At 41.4% G+C, this 17742-nt stretch overlaps 1 protein-coding gene across 2 annotated transcripts in view; it reads right to left on the bottom strand.

Annotated features, from left to right (window-relative positions):
• CCDC146 (coiled-coil domain containing 146) overlaps positions 1-17742 on the bottom strand; it is a 142371-nt gene that overhangs the window by 68883 nt on the left and 55746 nt on the right. For both annotated transcript variants that reach the window (XM_089685670.1, XM_089685676.1), the window contains exons 3-4: positions 16481-16563; positions 3392-3601 (exon numbers count right to left, since the gene is read on the bottom strand). In XM_089685670.1, the coding sequence (XP_089541796.1) occupies positions 3392-3601; positions 16481-16563 (293 nt within the window). The remainder of the gene's footprint in view (positions 1-3391; positions 3602-16480; positions 16564-17742) is intronic.

Here is a 17742-nt window from a genome sequence, read left to right as displayed (position 1 = left end):
TCAGAACAGCTGAGGCTCCTGTGCACATTGCTGGATCAAGAGGGGGCTCAGGTGAGTATGGGGGGTGGGGGGCAGCACACTGAAGTTTTTTACCTTCATGCATATAATGTAATATGGCATTACTGACAGTCAGAATCTGCTGGCTTGTTGTAAAATGCTGGCCTTTTTTATAAGTCTAAAGGGCCAGCATTTTACTACAATATATATAGCAAATAAAACAAAAAAATAATATAGCATATACAAGTGTGAAACAAGTCATATTATAATTAAATGTTATTAAAGATTAACTCTCCATTCAATCTGAAGTGCAGACCTTTGCTAGACCCATAGCTGACTTGCTAGCACCAGAGGGGGTTAAACAGCACAGAGTCTCTATGATCCCTTAGGGATGTCTGTATTCACAAGGCTTAAGAGCAGCTGGATGCCTTCCCCCGTGATACTAGACCAGTTCTTCAGTAGACAACCCCTCAGTCAGCATAGCAGAACCTGGGTCTCAGCTACCACCTGAGGCCGTATGGCAGTACCTGTCTGGGAGGGCAATGTTCCCTCTCCCAGGCTGGATCAGTTTTGGACAGGGAAAAACCCAGAGACCCATGTACTCGCTGAATATATACAGTTACCCAGCATGCCTTAAAGCCCTTCTCTCTGAGATAGGTTCAGGATGTATCAATACTCATGCTGCCATCTGCAGGACTCCTACAGTTTCCTGAATACAGAGGAAGCTATAGGAAGACTAGCAGCACCTGAGCACACAGAGCAGACCTAACTAAATGATCACAGCTCACCAAGTACAGTGAGCTAACTATGCTTTTTCCTAACAAATATTTACAGTCACTCTGACTACAGAGTGACAACTAAATTTACCTATCGAAAGTATAACTAATTCTAACTATCTAACCATAGTACCTATCTAGGAGGATGCTACACATACTGTATATAGGTGCTTATACTGCCTATTAGCTTTGCTATAAGGCAGTATAAGCAATCAGTAAAGCACATTCTTTATATACAGAATTTTTCTATATACTGTATGTTTTCACAGCTATCCGTTTCAGTGGCTAAAATTGCAAATAAGATTAGTTAGGAGAGCAATACATTGAAAATAAACATATGTCCAGGAAGGAGAACAAGTGTATTATCTATCCTGAGAGATGGCTTAGAATATATATACAGTTGTGCTCAAAATAATAGCAGTCAGACATCACTACCTTGATCAATCACTGTTTTTGGTAGAAATTATATTTCTACATGGCAAATAATTTACTAGCAGGTGTAGTAGAGTAATAGAAATCCAACAGACCCAACAGCCATGACATACATGCTGCTGATTCTGTGTAATTGAATCACTAATTGAAAGGGGCATGTTCAAAATAATAGCAGTGTGGAGTTCTATTAGTGAGGTCATTCATTCTTTGAAAAACAGGTGGCAATTATTGCCCTTATTTAAGGAAGGAAGGCAGCAAATGTTGTACATGCTGGTTACAGTGCATTTCTGTCAGGGCAGGAGCCGAGGAACGGACAGGCAGGCCTAACAATGTAACGCACTGGCTGACGACAACCACCACCCACAGACCGAAGTCCCTCAGGGCGCGGAGTCTAAGTCCCAGGCTGCCCTTCACCAGGGCCCCTGATGGTGGGGATGGACTTGACGCAGCCAGGAACCAGGTCGCGGCCCCCGAGACACCTCAGCTGCGGTAATGGCCGCCGCCAATGGCGTGTAGCTGGTGGAAGAAACAAAAGAGTAGTCAGACAAGCCGGGGTCAACAACAACAGGACAAAACAGTACAGGACAGCAGACGAGAATCACAGGTCACAAGCCGAGTTCAGCAACAGAGGGTCAGATCAAAGGAGAATACAAAGAATAGTCAAGTCACAAGCCGAATCAGAATACCAGGAGAGTCACGAGAGTCAGAACAGAGTAATAGTAACACAAAGACACAAGACACAAGTGCAAAGAGCATGTGCGGGCCACAGGCTTATATGTCATCAGCCACGCCCCTCTGGGGGGTGGACCTCAGAGACCTGAAGGCATAAAAAGGATTCCCATCATGCACAGCAGAATCCAAGATGGACGCCAGCACATGGAGTAACATAACCTCAGGGAAAAGGTAGGACCTTGACAATTTCTCTCTGCAATTCTGAGGAAAATGGGTCGTTCCAGACATCGTTCAGAAGAACAGCGTACCTTGATTAAAAAGTTGATTGGAGAGGGGAAAACATATAAAGAAGTGCAGAAAATGATAGGCTGCTCAGCTAAAATGATTGCAAATGCTTTAAAATGGCAACCAAAACCTAAAAGACGTGGAAGAAAGTGAAAAACTACCATTCGAATGGATAGAAGAATAGCCAAAATGGCAAGGACTCAGCCAACAATCAGCTCCAGGAAGATCAAAGAAGGTCTAAAGTTACCTGTGAGTAATGTTACAATTAGAAGACGCCTATGTGAAGCCAAGCTATCTGCAAGAAACCCCCGCAAAGTCCCACTGCTGAAAAAAAGACATGTGCTGAAGAGGTTACAATTTGCCAAAGAGCACACTGAGTGGCCTAAAGAGAAATGGCGCAACATGCACTGATGAAAGTAAGATTGTTCTTTTTGGGTCTAGTGGCCGGAGACAGTTTGTCAGACGACCCCCAAACACTGAATTCAAGTCATAGTACACTGTGAAGACAGTGAAGCATGGTTGCGCAAGCATCATGATATGGGGATGTTTCTCATACTACGGTGTTGGGCATATTTATTGCATACCAGGGATCATGGATCAGTTTGAATACATCAGAATACTTGAAGAGGTCATGCTGCCTTATGCTGAAGAGGAAATACCCTTGAAATGGGTGTTCCAACAAGACAACGACCCCAAACAAACCAGTAACCTTCTTTTTGGTTTGATAGCACATTGCTAAACTGTTTCTGTTTCTCCAGGCAATACTCCTGGTTTGTTGAAAACTAGGCCTATACCCCCTCCCTTTTTTTCCTTCTTTCCCCTACCTTCTTCCTTTACCTGGAGCACTTTCTTGCCTCCTCTTTCTCAGAAACTACCATATTTTACATTCCAATCACACAGCACCTTAGTCTTGCTTACCTCAGAGAACTACAGCTCTAGGTCATGTCAGACTGCACAAAGGTCTTTATGGTGTTGACCTATATGGAAGCCTATCCACAGCTTGACAGTTTACTATGTCTGTATAGTGTTGTTACCACTGTATCCCTGACATGTAAGAGGTTTATCGCCATGGTAGGATGCTGTATGACTTACTCTACCATTATATCAATGTATACCCTATCTTGTGACTGGTGATCACTATCAACTTCTACTTACTGTATGTCCATGTTAAAATATTTAAAACCAAAATAAAGATTGAAAAAAAATGGCTTTCACTCAAGGTCATTTACCAGTCAAGCTTAAATTGAAGACGATATTCTCTGTCCTCTGCTTCATGCAAATCGCTGTTATATTTCAGCAATTGCTGCCTCATCCTGGACATTTCTGTGTTGGAGCCCTCAGGAAACTGATCAACCTTTTGCAGCTCATGTTGCTGTTGTTCAAGTTGATGTGTGAATCGCTTAGCATCTTGTAGCAGTTGTATCTCAGATTCCTGTATGCTGTGAAATTACAACAAAAAGGTAATTCTCTATATTTTCCTGCAATCCAGTATTAATAAATAGAACGTTTATGCTTTGCAATGTGGATCATATCAGTCTGTGTTTTCCTCCACACTACATGTCCTATGTCAGACCATAAATGCTGTAATGTATCTCATGCAGTATTTATTATGTTCTCTAATGTGATGTATACACAGAAATATCAAGTATGCCAAACCAAGGACAATAGCATATGCAATTAATTAAAAATGGCATTTACACACTTTGTCAAACCATTGTTGAAATATATATATATTATATACACATACACAGTATCTCACAGAAGTGAGTACACCCCTCACATTTTTGTAAATATTTTATTATATCTTTTCATGTGACAACACTGAAGAAATTACACTTTGCTACAATGTAAAGTAGTGAGTGTACAGCTTATATAACAGTGTAAATTTACTGTCCCCTCAAAATAACTCAACACACAGCCATTAATGTCTAAACCGCTGCCAACAAAAGTGAGTACCCCACTAAGGGAAAATGTCCAAATTGGGCCCAATTAGCCATTTTCCTTCCCTGGTGTCATGTGACTAGTTAGTGTTACAAGGTCTCAGGTGTGAATGGGGAGCAGGTGTGTTAAACTTGGTGTTATCGCTCTCACTCTCTCATACTGGTCACTGAAAGTTCAACATGGCACCTCATGGCAAAGACCTCTCTGAGGATCTGAAAAAACAAACTGTTGCTCTACATAAAGATGGCCTAGGCCAGTGGTGGGCAACCTTTTTTTTCAACTGAGCCAAATCTCGCCAAAACCACGATTGAAATTTATTTTGAGAGCCACATTTTTAAAACTGAAAATACATCCCTCATATAGTAATTCATCCCCCATAGTAATTCATCCCCCATATAGTAATTCATCCCCCATATAGTAATTCATCCCCCATAGTAATTCATCCCCCATATAGTAATTCATCCCCCATAGTAATTCATCCCCCATAGTAATTCATCCCCCATATAGTAATTCATCCCCCATAGTAATTAATCCCCCATATAGTAATTCATCCCCCAAAGTAATTCATCCCCCATATAGTAATTCATCCCCCATATAGTAATTCATCCCCCATATAGTAATTCATCCCCCATAGTAATTCATCCCCCATATAGTAATTCATCCCCCATAGTAATTAATCACCCATATAGTAATTCATCCCCCATATAGTAATTCATCCCCCATAGTAATTCATCCCCCATATAGTAATTCATCCCCCATATAGTAATTCATCCCCCATAGTAATTCATCCCCCATATAGTAATTCATCCCCCATAGTAATTCATCCCCCATATAGTAATTCATCCCCCCATAGTAATTCATCCCCCATAGTAATTCATCCCCCATATAGTAATTCATCCCCCATAGTAATTCATCCCCCATATAGTAATTCATCCCCCTTATAGTAATTCATCCCCCATAGTAATTCATCCCCCATAGTAATTCATCCCCCATATAGTAATTCATCCCCCATAGTAATTCATCCCCCATATAGTAATTAATCCCCCATATAGTAATTCATCCCCCATATAGTAATTCATCCCCCATATAGTAATTCATCCCCCCCATAGTAATTCATCCCCCCTATAGTAATTCATCCCCCCTATAGTAATTCATCCCCCATATAGTAATTCATCCCCCATAGTAATTCATCCCCCATATAGTAATTCATCCCCTATAGTAATTCATCCCCCATATAGTAATTCATCCCCCCTATAGTAATTCATCCCCCATATAGTAATTCATCCCCCCCATAGTAATTCATCCCCCATATAGTAATTCATCCCCCATAGTAATTCATCCCCCAAATAGTAATTCATCCCCCATAGTAATTCATCCCCCATATAGTAATTCATCCCCCATAGTAATTCATCCCCCATAGTAATTCATCCCCCATATAGTAATTCATCCCCCATAGTAATTCATCCCCCATATAGTAATTCATCCCCCATAGTAATTCATCCCCCATATAGTAATCCATCCCCCATAGTAATTCATCCCCCATATAGTAATTCATCCCCCATAGTAATTAATCCCCCATATAGTAATTCATCCCCCATATAGTAATTCATCCCCCATAGTAATTCATCCCCCCTATAGTAATTCATTCCCCATATTGTGTCAATTCACTTACCTTTGCTCCGCGCGTTCTTCTCGCTGTGTTCCCGCGCCGTTCTGGTCTTCAGGGCGGACTGTGAGAGGAGAGGAGTTCGTCACGCTGCCCCGCCTACATCCTGGCTGCCCCGCCTACATCCTGACAGCTGCAGAGTCCTGACTTTTGGGGCGGCCGCCTGAGAGGAGGGAGGGGAGCGGGCGCCCGGCACACAGAAGAGCCGCATTTAAGTTTGTAAAGAGCCGCATGTGGCTCGCGAGCCGCTGCTTGCCGACCACTGGCCTAGGCTATAGGAAGATTGCCAAGACCCTGAAACTGAGCTGCAGCACGGTGGCCAAGACCATACAGTGCTTTAAAAGGACAGGTTCCACTCAGAACAGGCCTCGCAGTGGTTGACCAAAGAAGAATATCCAGAGGTTGTCTTTGGGAAGTAGACCTATGAGTGCTGCCAGCATTGCTGCAGAAGTTGAAGGGGTGGGGGGTCAGCCTGGCAGTGCTCAGACCATATGCCGCACACTGCATAAAATTGTTCTGCATGGCTGTCGTCCCAGAAGGAAGCCTCTGCTAAAGATGATGCACAAGAAAGCCCGCAAACAGTTTGATGAAGACAAGCAGACTATGGACATGGATTACTGGAACCTGTGGTCTGATAAGACCAAGATAAACTTAATGGTTCAGATGGTGTCAAGCGGGTGTGGTGGCAATCAGGTGAGGAGTACAAAGACAAGTGTGTCTTGCCTACAGTCAAGCATGGTGGTGGGAGTGTCATGGTCTGGGGCTGCATGAGTGCTGCCAGCACTGGGGAGCTACAGTTCATTGAGGGAACTATGAATGCCAACATGTACTGTCATGGAGGAGTGGAAGAGGACTCTATTGGCAACCTGTGAAGCTCTTTTGAACTCCATGCCCAAGAGGGTTAAGGCAGTGCTGGAAAATAATGGTGGCCACACAAAATATTGACACTTTGGGCCCAATTTGGACATTTTCACTTAGGGGTGTGCTCACTTTTGTTGCCAGTGTTTTAGAAATTAATGGCCATGTGTTGTTATTTTGAGGGGACAGAAAATTTACACTGTTATACAAGCTGTTCACTCATTACTTTACATTGTAGCAAATTATTTCTTCAGTGTTGTCACATGAAAAGATATAATAAAATATTTACAAAAATGTGAGGGGTGTTCTCACTTCTGTGAGCTACTGCATATATAGACACACAAAATATATTCAGATACAAAAAGTGCTGGATTTATTTGCCTGTTTTTGGCATACAAACATATTTTACATGAATCACATACATATACAGACTATAAAACAATACCCTATCCAATGTCAGGAGTCCAATTTTCTAAAAAGGTAATTTTAACAGGACCTCTCAATGTAGGGATACAGGAGGTACCTGCTGACTTGCTTTTTGAAAGTTGGAGGCTTTGGGTCTGTTATAATTAACACAAAAAAAAAAAAACAAATATTTGAACAAATCTTACATTTTTAATTACTAACAACACTATTCTGAATTTTCCTAATCAATGTGGGCTCACATACTATTGGGGTCTATTTATGAAGGATTCACCCAGTGAATCCTTTATGGACATTCATTCGATTATCTGTGCCATTCATCTGACATTCAACAGTTACACTTTACATAGCTAGTCTGGCTGAAAAAAGACAAAAGTCCGTCCAGTTCAACCATTAAAAAAAAAAGAAAAGAAAAAAAAGAAGATATAATCATATACCCATAGTTGATCCAGAGGAAGGCAAAAAAATCCCCAGCAAAGCATGATCCAATTTGCTCCTGCAGGGAAATAAAATCCTCCCTGATCCCCCCAGAGGAAATTGGATATTCCCTGGATCAACTTTACCTATAAATGTTAGTATCCAGTTATATTGTGTGTATCTAAGAAAGAATCCAGGCCTTTTTTAAAGCAATTCACTGAGCTGGCCAGAACTAACTCTTGAGGGAGTCTATTCCACATTTTCACAGCTCTTACTTTGCAGAAACCTTTCCATGTTTGGAAATTAAATTTCTTTTCCTCTAGACCAGTGGTTGTTAACCTTCCTAATGCCGCGACCCTTTAATGCAGTTCCTCATGTTGTGGTGACCCCCAACCATAAAATTATTTTCGTTGCTAATTCATAACTGTAATTTTGCAGTGGGAGGAATAGTGTCGCATCAATAATATCAGTGGGAGGAATAGCATCCCATCGTCCCATCATTGGTATCAGTGGGAGGAATAGTACCCCATCATGGGTGTCAGTGAGGTTGGAATAGTGCCCCATCATTGGTGTCAGTGGGGGGGGGGGAATAGTGCCCCATTATTAATGTCAGTGGGGGGAATAGTGACCCATCATTGGTGTCAGTGGGGAGGGGGGAATAGTGCCCCATCATTGGTGTCAGTGGGGGGGGGGATAGTACCCCATCGTTGGTGTCAGTGGGGGGGAATAGTGCCCCATCATTGGTGTCAGTGGGGGGAGGAATAGTCCCCCATCGTTGGTGTCAGTGGGGGGAGGAATAGTGCCCCATCGTTGGTGTCAGTGGGGGGGGGGGAATAGTGCCCCATCGTTGGTGTCAGTGGGGGGGAGGAATAGTCCCCCATCGTTGGTGTCAGTGGGGGGAGGAATAGTCCCCCATCGTTGGTGTCAGTGGGGGGAGGAATAGTGCCCCATCGTTGGTGTCAGTGGGGGGAGGAATAGTGCCTCATCGTTGGTGTCAGTGGGGGGAGGAATAGTGCCTCATTGTTGGTGTCAGTGGGGGGAGGAATAGTGCCCCATCGTTTGTGTCAGTGGGGGGGAGATAGTGCCCCATTATTGGTGTCAGTGGGATTATAAGTGCCCCATCATTGGTATTGGTGACACCAATTATGGGATTATTCCTCCCACTGACACCAATGATACTTACCTTGCTGACCCCTGCTCCAGCCTGGGCTCACTCCCTCCCTTTCACATCTACAGCCAGCATACCTGGCTGCAGCAGCACCATCTGCACGGTACAGACACTTAACGGTCAGCTGTCTTCCTTCTCCGGCCACTCTCCTCTTTACTCGCTCCAGCAGCTCCCTCACTTGATCTTCTTTGATCTTCGTGCTGCCGCTCGGCTCCTCATCTCCAAGCTCCACCTCCTCACCGGTGATTAGCCGCCTGTGTGCCTCTCCTGAGCTACAGTTCCGGCGGCCAATCACCGGCGAGGAGGCGGAGCTGTTGAGTGATTCAGGGGGTGTGGCCAGATGACAGGGGCGGCATGTCATCCCTCTCACACATCGCAGTCCAGGGAAATGTGGGCGTATCTCCATGTGGGTGGACCCGCCTGGAGATGGATAGAGGATGGTGTCTCGGTTCCTAAGACCATTGGAAATGTGTGTCTTAGGTGACCCCTGTGAAAGGGTCGGTCGACCCCCAAAGGGGTCGCAACCCACAGGTTGAGAACCGCTGCTCTAGACGTAAAGAGTGCCCCTTGTCCTCTGTGATGACCTCAAGGTGAATAGCTCTACACCAAGTTCACTATATGAACCACTGATGTATTTATACATGTTGACCATATCCCCCTTAATCTCCTCTTCTCAAGAGAGAATAAATTCAGTTCCTCTAATCTTTCCACATAGCTGAGCTCCTCCATGCCTCTTATCAGTTTGGTTGCCCTTCTCTGTACTTTCTCCAGTTCCCCAATGTTCTTTTTGTGAATTGGTGCCCAAAACTGAACTGCATATTCCAGATGAGGTCATACTAATGATTTGTACAGGGGTAAAATGATATCTCTCTATCTGGAGTCTATACCGCTTTTAATACAAGAGAGGATTTAGCTCACTTTAGAATCCGCAGCTTGGCATTGCATGCCATTATTAAGCTTGTGATCTACCAGAACTTCCAGATCCTTCTCCACCATTGATTTCCCCAGTTGTACCCCCCCTAGTATGTATGATGCATGCATATTCTTAGCCTCCAAGTGTATAACCTTACATTTATCAAAATTAAACCTCATTTGCTACATAGTTGCCCAATTAAACAGTGCATTGAGGTCGACTTGTAAGTTGAAGACATCCTGTAAGGACGTTATTCCACTGTACAGTTTGGTGTCATCTGCAAAGACTATAATGGGATTTTTAATCCCAGACCCTATATCGTTTATAAATATATTAAAAAGTAAGGGTCCCAACACTGAACCTTGGGGTACACCACTGACAACCCTAGACCAGTGGTCGGCAAGCCGCGGCTCACAAGCCACATGCGGCTCTTTACACAATTTAATGCGGCTCTTCTGTGTGCCGGGCGCCCGCTCCCCTCCCTCCTCTCGGGCGGCCGCCCCAAAAGTCAGGACTCTGCAGCTAGCCCAGCAATGGGCAAACTACGGCCCGGCGGACCTTTTAATCCGGCCCACGGAGCGTGGCAAACATTGGCTGTCAGGATATAGGCGGGGCAGCGTGACGAACTCCTCTCCTCTCACAGTCCGCCCTGAAGACCGGAACGGCGTGGGAACACGGCGAGAGGAACGCGCGGAGCAAAGGTAAGTGAATTGACACAATATGGGGAATGAATTACAATATGGGGGATGAATTTCTATGGGGGATGAATTACTATATGGGGAATGAATTACTATAGGGGGGATGAATTACTATGGGGGATGAATTACTATATGGGGGATGAATTACTATGGGGGATGAATTACTATATGGGGGATTAATTACTATGGGGGATGAATTACTATATGGGGGATGAATTACTATGGGGGATGAATTACTATATGGGGGATGAATTACTATATGGGGGATTAATTACTATGGGGGATGAATTACTATATGGGGGATGAATTACTATGGGGGATGAATTACTATATGGGGGATGAATTACTATATGGGGGATGAATTACTATGGGGGATGAATTACTATGGGGGATGAATTACTATATGGGGGATGAATTACTATGGGGGATGAATTACTATGGGGGATGAATTACTATAGGGGGGATGAATTACTATGGGGGATGAATTACTATATGGGGGATGAATTACTATGGGGGATGAATTACTATATGGGGGATGAATTACTATGGGGGATGAATTACTATATGGGGGATGAATTACTATGGGGGATAAATTACTATGGGGGATGAATTACTATATGGGGGATGAATTACTATGGGGGATGAATTACTATGGGGGATTAATTACTATATGGGGGATTAATTACTATATGGGGGATGAATTACTATGGGGGATGAATTACTATATGGGGGATGAATTACTATGGGGGATGAATTACTATGGGGTATGTATTTTCAGTTTTAAAAATGTGGCTCTCAAAATAAATTTCAATCGTGGTTTTGGCGAGATTTGGCTCAGTTGAAAAAAAAGGTTGCCCACCACTGCCCTTGACCATTCAGAGTATGAATCATTAACCACTAATCTTTGAATACGATCTTTTAGCCAGTTTTCTATCCATTTACATACAGATTTTTCCAAGCCCATAGACTTTACCTTACACATTAGCAGTGTGCGGGGGAACTGTGTCAAACGCTTTTGCAAAATCCAAGTATACCACGTCCACTGTAACCCCTCTGTCCAACGTTTTGCTCACCCCCTCATAAAAAGAAATCAGATTTGTTTGACAACTTCTGTCTTTCATAAATCCATGCTGTCTGTTGCTTAAAATATTTTTTTCCAGCAAGAACTCATCTATGTGGTCTTTTATTGAACTCTCCAGTATCTTTCCAATTATAGAAGTTAAACTAACAGGTCTTTAAAGATTTTGACCCGTTTTTAAATATTGGCACCACATTGGCCTTACGCCAGTCCAGTGGTACTATGCTAGTCAATAAAGAGTCCCTAAAAATAAGAAACAATGGTTTTGAAATAACAGAGCTCAATCTTTAAGGACCCGTGGGAGTATGCCATCCGGTCCAGGTGCTTTATTCACCTTTATACTGTCTAAATATTTTTTGACCATACGAATTGTGAGCCAATGTGGATCATTTGGAGCTGTGTCAATACCATGCCCATTATGGACAAGAGTTCCCCCATGCTCCTTTGTATACACAGCTGAAGAAGGTATTTAATACATTTGCTTTCTCTTTGTCCCCAGTCACCCACTCTAGAATATTTTGTAAAGGGCCTACATGCGCAGACCGGACCTATTTACTATTAATATATTTGAAGAATTTTGGGGGGTTGGTCCTGCTATCTTTTGCAATCTGTCATTCATTTTAATTTTTGTGGCCTTTATTTTATTTTTGCATATTCTGTTATATTCTTTGTAATGTTTAAATGATGATAGCGTTCCTTCATTTTTATATTTAATAAAAGCTATTTTCTTATTATCTATAGATTTTTTAACTTTGGCCGTAAGCCACATAGGTTCAATTGTTAGCCTTTTAAACTTGTTGCCCGTGGGAATATATTTTGCAGTGTGTTCACATACAGTCTTTTTGAAGAACTCCCATTTCTGTTTTGTGTTCATAGTTGCCAATATTCTCTCCCAGTCTAAGTCTTGGAGAGCCACTCCCAGCCTTCGAAAATTACCTCTCTTAAAATTGAGCGGTTTTATTTTTCCCGTATGTGCTTGCTGTTTACAGCTAACAATAACAATGACCCTATTAACAGTAAGATGGATGCGCACCAGTAGAGTGCAGCAGTTGGCAAAAAAACGCTGAATTTCAATTTTGCAACAGACGTAGAGACTAGAATTTACCCTGAAGGCGAATCTGCCATTATAAGCTCTCCATGGTGCTGAAACTGTGACTATATACTGTTTCAGCACTAGGTGGACTAACTGCCAGTTCTATTTAGGGTTCAGCATTCAGGGGTGATATAAGGGTTTTTACATATATTATGGCAAGAACCCATGTCAGGTCTTACTATTATCCAGGGCTGCGTTTAAGAAATTTCCCCTCACTTTCTGTTCTAGGGACAATGTTTTACCAGACAGGAAGGAAGGGAAAGTCTGCAACAGGGAAACAAAAAATAAATAAAAAGCAAACAGAGATTCTAGCATATACCTACTTAATCTTAAGGGAGAAGTACAGCCAAAGCTCTTTTGGGGGGGCAGAGGAGAGAGTGTTGACTGACAGTCACCGCTCTCTGCTCAGAGCAGCTGAGAGAACTCAGTGATCAGTGGTCATGTGATCTCTGAGTTCTCACACTTAGAGCTGTCAGGGGACAGATGCAGCATCGGACCTATGCTGCATCCACCTAGGTAAGTATAATTTGGGGGAAAAAAAAACTATTCCCATACATCTCTTTTAAAGTGGTTGTAAACCCTTACATATAACCAGTGAAGTGACTGGCCTCAGGTGATACACAGAGATGAAACAAATCCTCCTACATAAGTTGTGCCTGTCTATCTGCAGTCTTCTCTTCTCTACATTAGTTCAAAGTGCTGAATTTATAAAGTTTATCTGTTAAGAAAAAAAAAGGCAGAGAGCTGAAATTAAACACTGCAGAGATTAGTGAGGAGAGCTCTAAGAGCTGATTGGAGGGAAGAGACATACACTCTTCCACACAGCTCACAGGAACAGAGCTTAGGCTGTCAGTCTGCTGGAGGTCCCTCTCTGTCACCATTTTTCTTATGGTGTCAGGAAAACTTGTCAGAAGCGACTTATGCAAGTAACAGAGGAAAAAAGCAGAGGAAAGAAATTAAACTTTGTGCTCTTAATTGAGACAAGTACACACTATAGAGAGGTATGTTTTGTTCATATTTCATGTCTGAGGTTTACAACCACTTTAATAAAGCTTTTTACTTCTGTGTTGCTTTTACAGAGATTTCCCCTCAATTCTTGCCCTGGGAAGAACATTTTCAGACCTCCAAGTGCAGTAAAACCAGATAGGAGAGCAGGTGAGCGGTGTACAAGGGGTGGAGGTAAGTTGTGTGTAAGTTTTGCAGGTGAGCTGTGAACAAGTGGCGCTCGCAAACTATATACAAGTGGTCCTGGCGGTCTCCAGACACAAGCAGTTATAAAGGGACTGCAGGGGTAAACAGTGGAAGAGTGGCACAGAGGTAAGAAGTGAACAGTTTGTTTTAGGGGAGATTTTTGAGTAGGGGGGGGATTTTTGTGTGTGTGTGTATGGGGGGCAAGGGGGGGAGAGATACTTAGATGATTTACCTTGGGGAAGATATGTGCCTGCTGTACCATATACTTTTGTTAAAAAGCATCATGTTCTCTTTGTATTTCTTCGTTTGTGTGAAGTACCTGTTGATCCTGCTCAGTCTACCTGCTTTCCTATTTCAAATTGACCACACTAGGAATAAGAGCATATCCATCTCAGTGTGGACAGTTATCTGGCTGTGATGGAAGCACAGCCTGCCTGTCCTCCAACGGCCAACACTTTTGCTGATACCCCTTCCCCTGCACAACAATTCACTGGGAAGATCGATGTCCTGCTGTTTTTCCACCCCAAGCTATCTAAGCCCCTTATGCAGATGAGAACAGAGATTATCTGGGGGGGCTGGTGTGGCACAGTAATATAAGTGGTTCAAAAGGCTGAAGGTTTTTTTACCTTAATGCATTGGTTTCTGCTGCTATCAATCACAGCCAGTGAAGGGTGGGAGGGGCTGAGCCACGCTCTGTGCGTCAATGGATACACACAGCACAGCTCAGTAGCGAGCCTGCAGGAGTGCCCCCCTAGCAAGCAGCTTGCTATGGGGCACTTGGAGAAAAGAAGGAACCAAGAGCTCCAGCAGGGGACCCCAGAAGAGGAGGACTGGGGCTGCTCTGCGCAAAACTATTGCACAGAGCAGGTAAGTATGACATGTTTTTTTTTTTTTTTTTAAATGTGATCCTTTAGAATCACTTTAAAGCATATTTTGTGGGTATAAGGGCTGCGGGGATTGTGTGTGCTTTCTTGTATATGTTTTTATTTTAAAATATTAATAAGTAGAAATTAATAATGGAAATTCTGAACCTGTATTAAAAACACAATTTTCACAATCACTGCATTTTTAGTATAAAATGTGATGATTCAACAACTCAGAGAATTTTAACAAAAAAACCTGTGAAAACGAGTTTTTGGGAAATCTGCAGAGAAGGCTACGTTAACTCTATGCTTACATAAGGCGAATGTTACAGTAAAAACCTTTTCCTGTCAAAGAACAGAAGTTTCAGAATATCAGCAAATGTAATTTTCATTGGGTGAATCTTGGGCGAATTTCTAATTGCTTGATATGAAAGGTCACTCTTCAAAAGAGGAATTATGGAAGAATGTCAACCAAAATGCCATTGGATCTTTGATAAATAGACTCTTTAGTGTGTGTTCAGTCTGTAAATCTGAACAGTTTTCAACACGCATTTGTAAAGGTTTGTAGTAATTAGATAAATAAATACTATTAATGATAACAACAAGTTAATACTTAAGATATGGTTGAATTGTAACAATCAGAAGATAAATATTTTTTTGGGCATAAAAATACAGGTATATAAACCCCACAAGTGTCAGGGTCAAGTCTATGAGAATAATACAGTTTCACATGATATTTTAAAATATTGTTATCATAAATATACATCAGGAGAGGAAGACACTCCTTGCTGTGAGCAAGAACACAAATGCAAAAACCACATCCGTGAACAATAACAAGTTATGAAATGTGATGTCAGAAGCAGCACTTCTTTAAAGTACATAAAGTTACCTCGTATCTTGTGCCAATAATGTACTTTTATACTTTTGCAATAGAATTTTGATTTCGTGCAATAACACCCAACTGATGCTATCTAGATTATGGTGTCATTCTTGCTCTAAACTAGATTAAACACATCAATAATAATAAAAAAGAAAAACAATATCTACAACTAAATTTAGAAAAAAAATTGAAGTATAAAAATGTTTAAATATTTACAACCCCAGTCAGGTAAACTTATACTTATTAATATATGCTTATTACTAATTTTATAATTGTGAACACTTTCATCATAAAGGAAACAAGTGCTGCAGCTTTTAGAAGTACATCGCTTTCCTCTTGTGGCTGACAGATTAATTTTAAAAGATCTGAATGTCTGCGTTTTTGCTTATCGGGGCCTGAAGAAATACTCCAAATTATATATCTTTTGTACATGCCACCTAATACAGACATTAGAAGGCTAGTTCCATGTGACAGTGACAATTTAGTGCTGTTAGAATCTGGTGTGTGCTATAATGTGTCTTTAAAAGAAACAGAGCTTCAGTACAAAATACAAAAATCAGAATGTATGCAGTATGTCTACACACACTTTTTAAAGGCAACTTGATCCAGAATGATATAGTTAAAAAGTGGCAAACAAATGAAATGTGGATAAACCTTTGTTTATTGCTTTTTGTATCTTGTACTTCTCCCCAACTATATTTACAATGCATTTTGCAAATTTGTAGCTGAGAATGCATCATGCCATGTTTTCTATGCTACATAGACTACCTGAACGCTTTCTGGCACCAGGGTATCCATAAATAGGATGAATGTTAATTGATTAGGCATGGCGAGGTATCTAGATCTACAACCTGCTACTTGAAAAGAGGCCATTACATTAGTTGACTTGAACTTTCCTTCATCCAGCTTGGGTTGTCTTCAAGCACCCTTCTCCCATTATTCTAAATTGGGTCTTATGGAGAAAAGCTCCAGTACTGCATTCAGCTGTTAGACATTATACAAATAACAATCACAGTGATACAATAGCCTGGGAACCCCAATAGTAATATAAAAAGAATAATACATTGTATTTTAGCATGTGTAATTGTGACTTTTACAGTACATTTAAGATGAGATGGTAAAAACATACCTCTTCAGTGTTTCGTACAGCAAAGTATATTTTGCCTTGAGCTCAGCTACTCTGGTTCCAGGGATTTTTCCAGATGCCAAAAGCTATGAGAAACAAAATGAGAAGGCAAATTGAATTATTCTTTAATTGTCACTGAAATAGAGTGCTCTGGATTATCTGAGCTTTCATGGACAGATTCATTTTGCACCATGTAATCTTTCCTTTTTGATAACTTTTCCATAACATTGTCTTGGTATCTACAATTTAATGTGGGTTTAGGTTGCCATTAACATCCTAATTCTGTGCCTATGCAATAGCCTCATAGATTAGGATTGTGCCATCCCTAGTCAGCTATACCGAACACCAATTATAGCAGTTGGAAGATCTTCTGTTTCAAAACCAATCCTTCATTTTACTAGAGAAATAATAAAAAGGTAACTATTTGAACAGATAAATATGCACTAGGACAGGGTGGTCAAGGATGGTCGCTACCTGTAACTGAATTTTATTTTACAAACAATGAGTGGGGAATTAAGCAAAATTGGATCAGATTCAAACCAATGAGCTTCTATCTGATTGGTTTCCATGCACATCCGCTCCAGATTCTGTCTGCTCCAATGTTATTAAATTCCCCTTTAAGAGTATTAGACTATTGCACATTATACAGTGTATGCATGGTTTACATCCCTTCTTCAGCTCTGAGATCTTTTCTGCTAAATCCCAGTCTGACAACTCCTCTTGAAAATTCTGCATGTCATATATTACAGTATATAGCACCATTAAACTCCTTGAATAGGTTACATAAGATTGTGTAAATAAGCTAATTAAAAAAAGTAGTAATGCATAGAAAACAACCATATGTCAGTCTGCAAATCTAGACATTGCATACATTGTTGAAGGACTCTTTTCCTGCCAAAGACATCTTCCGTAAATCTTATAGTAGCAGAGTTCAGAAAGGCGACTTGTCTGCTTCCAAATTGTCACAAAATAAAAACCTGGTAGAAATGTGCCCTGTAAGTCTTCCTTACAACTTAAATCATACAACTGAACAGTATGCTCTAATTTAAATGACAAAATAGTGAAGAGTGGGTGTACAGTACTGGTCTCATTTGCCTTTGATTTTACACTACTCCTGATCACTATAGATTTTCTTTCCATTTCCTTAAATTGCAATGTAGGTTTGCATTGCAAAGGTACTTTGCATTTGCCTTTTCCAAAGTTTGCTTTTCCCATCTTCATGTGGTGGTAACATTTTTAATACAATACCATGGTACCATATACAT

Source organism: Staurois parvus, unplaced genomic scaffold (assembly GCF_062004578.1).
Source record: "Staurois parvus isolate SC_StPar_1 unplaced genomic scaffold, SC_StPar_1.0 ptg000019l, whole genome shotgun sequence".
NCBI classification, from domain to species: domain Eukaryota; kingdom Metazoa; phylum Chordata; class Amphibia; order Anura; family Ranidae; genus Staurois; species Staurois parvus.
Note: the sequence above shows the minus strand (reverse complement) of the source record. Positions and strands in the feature narration are given on the sequence as shown.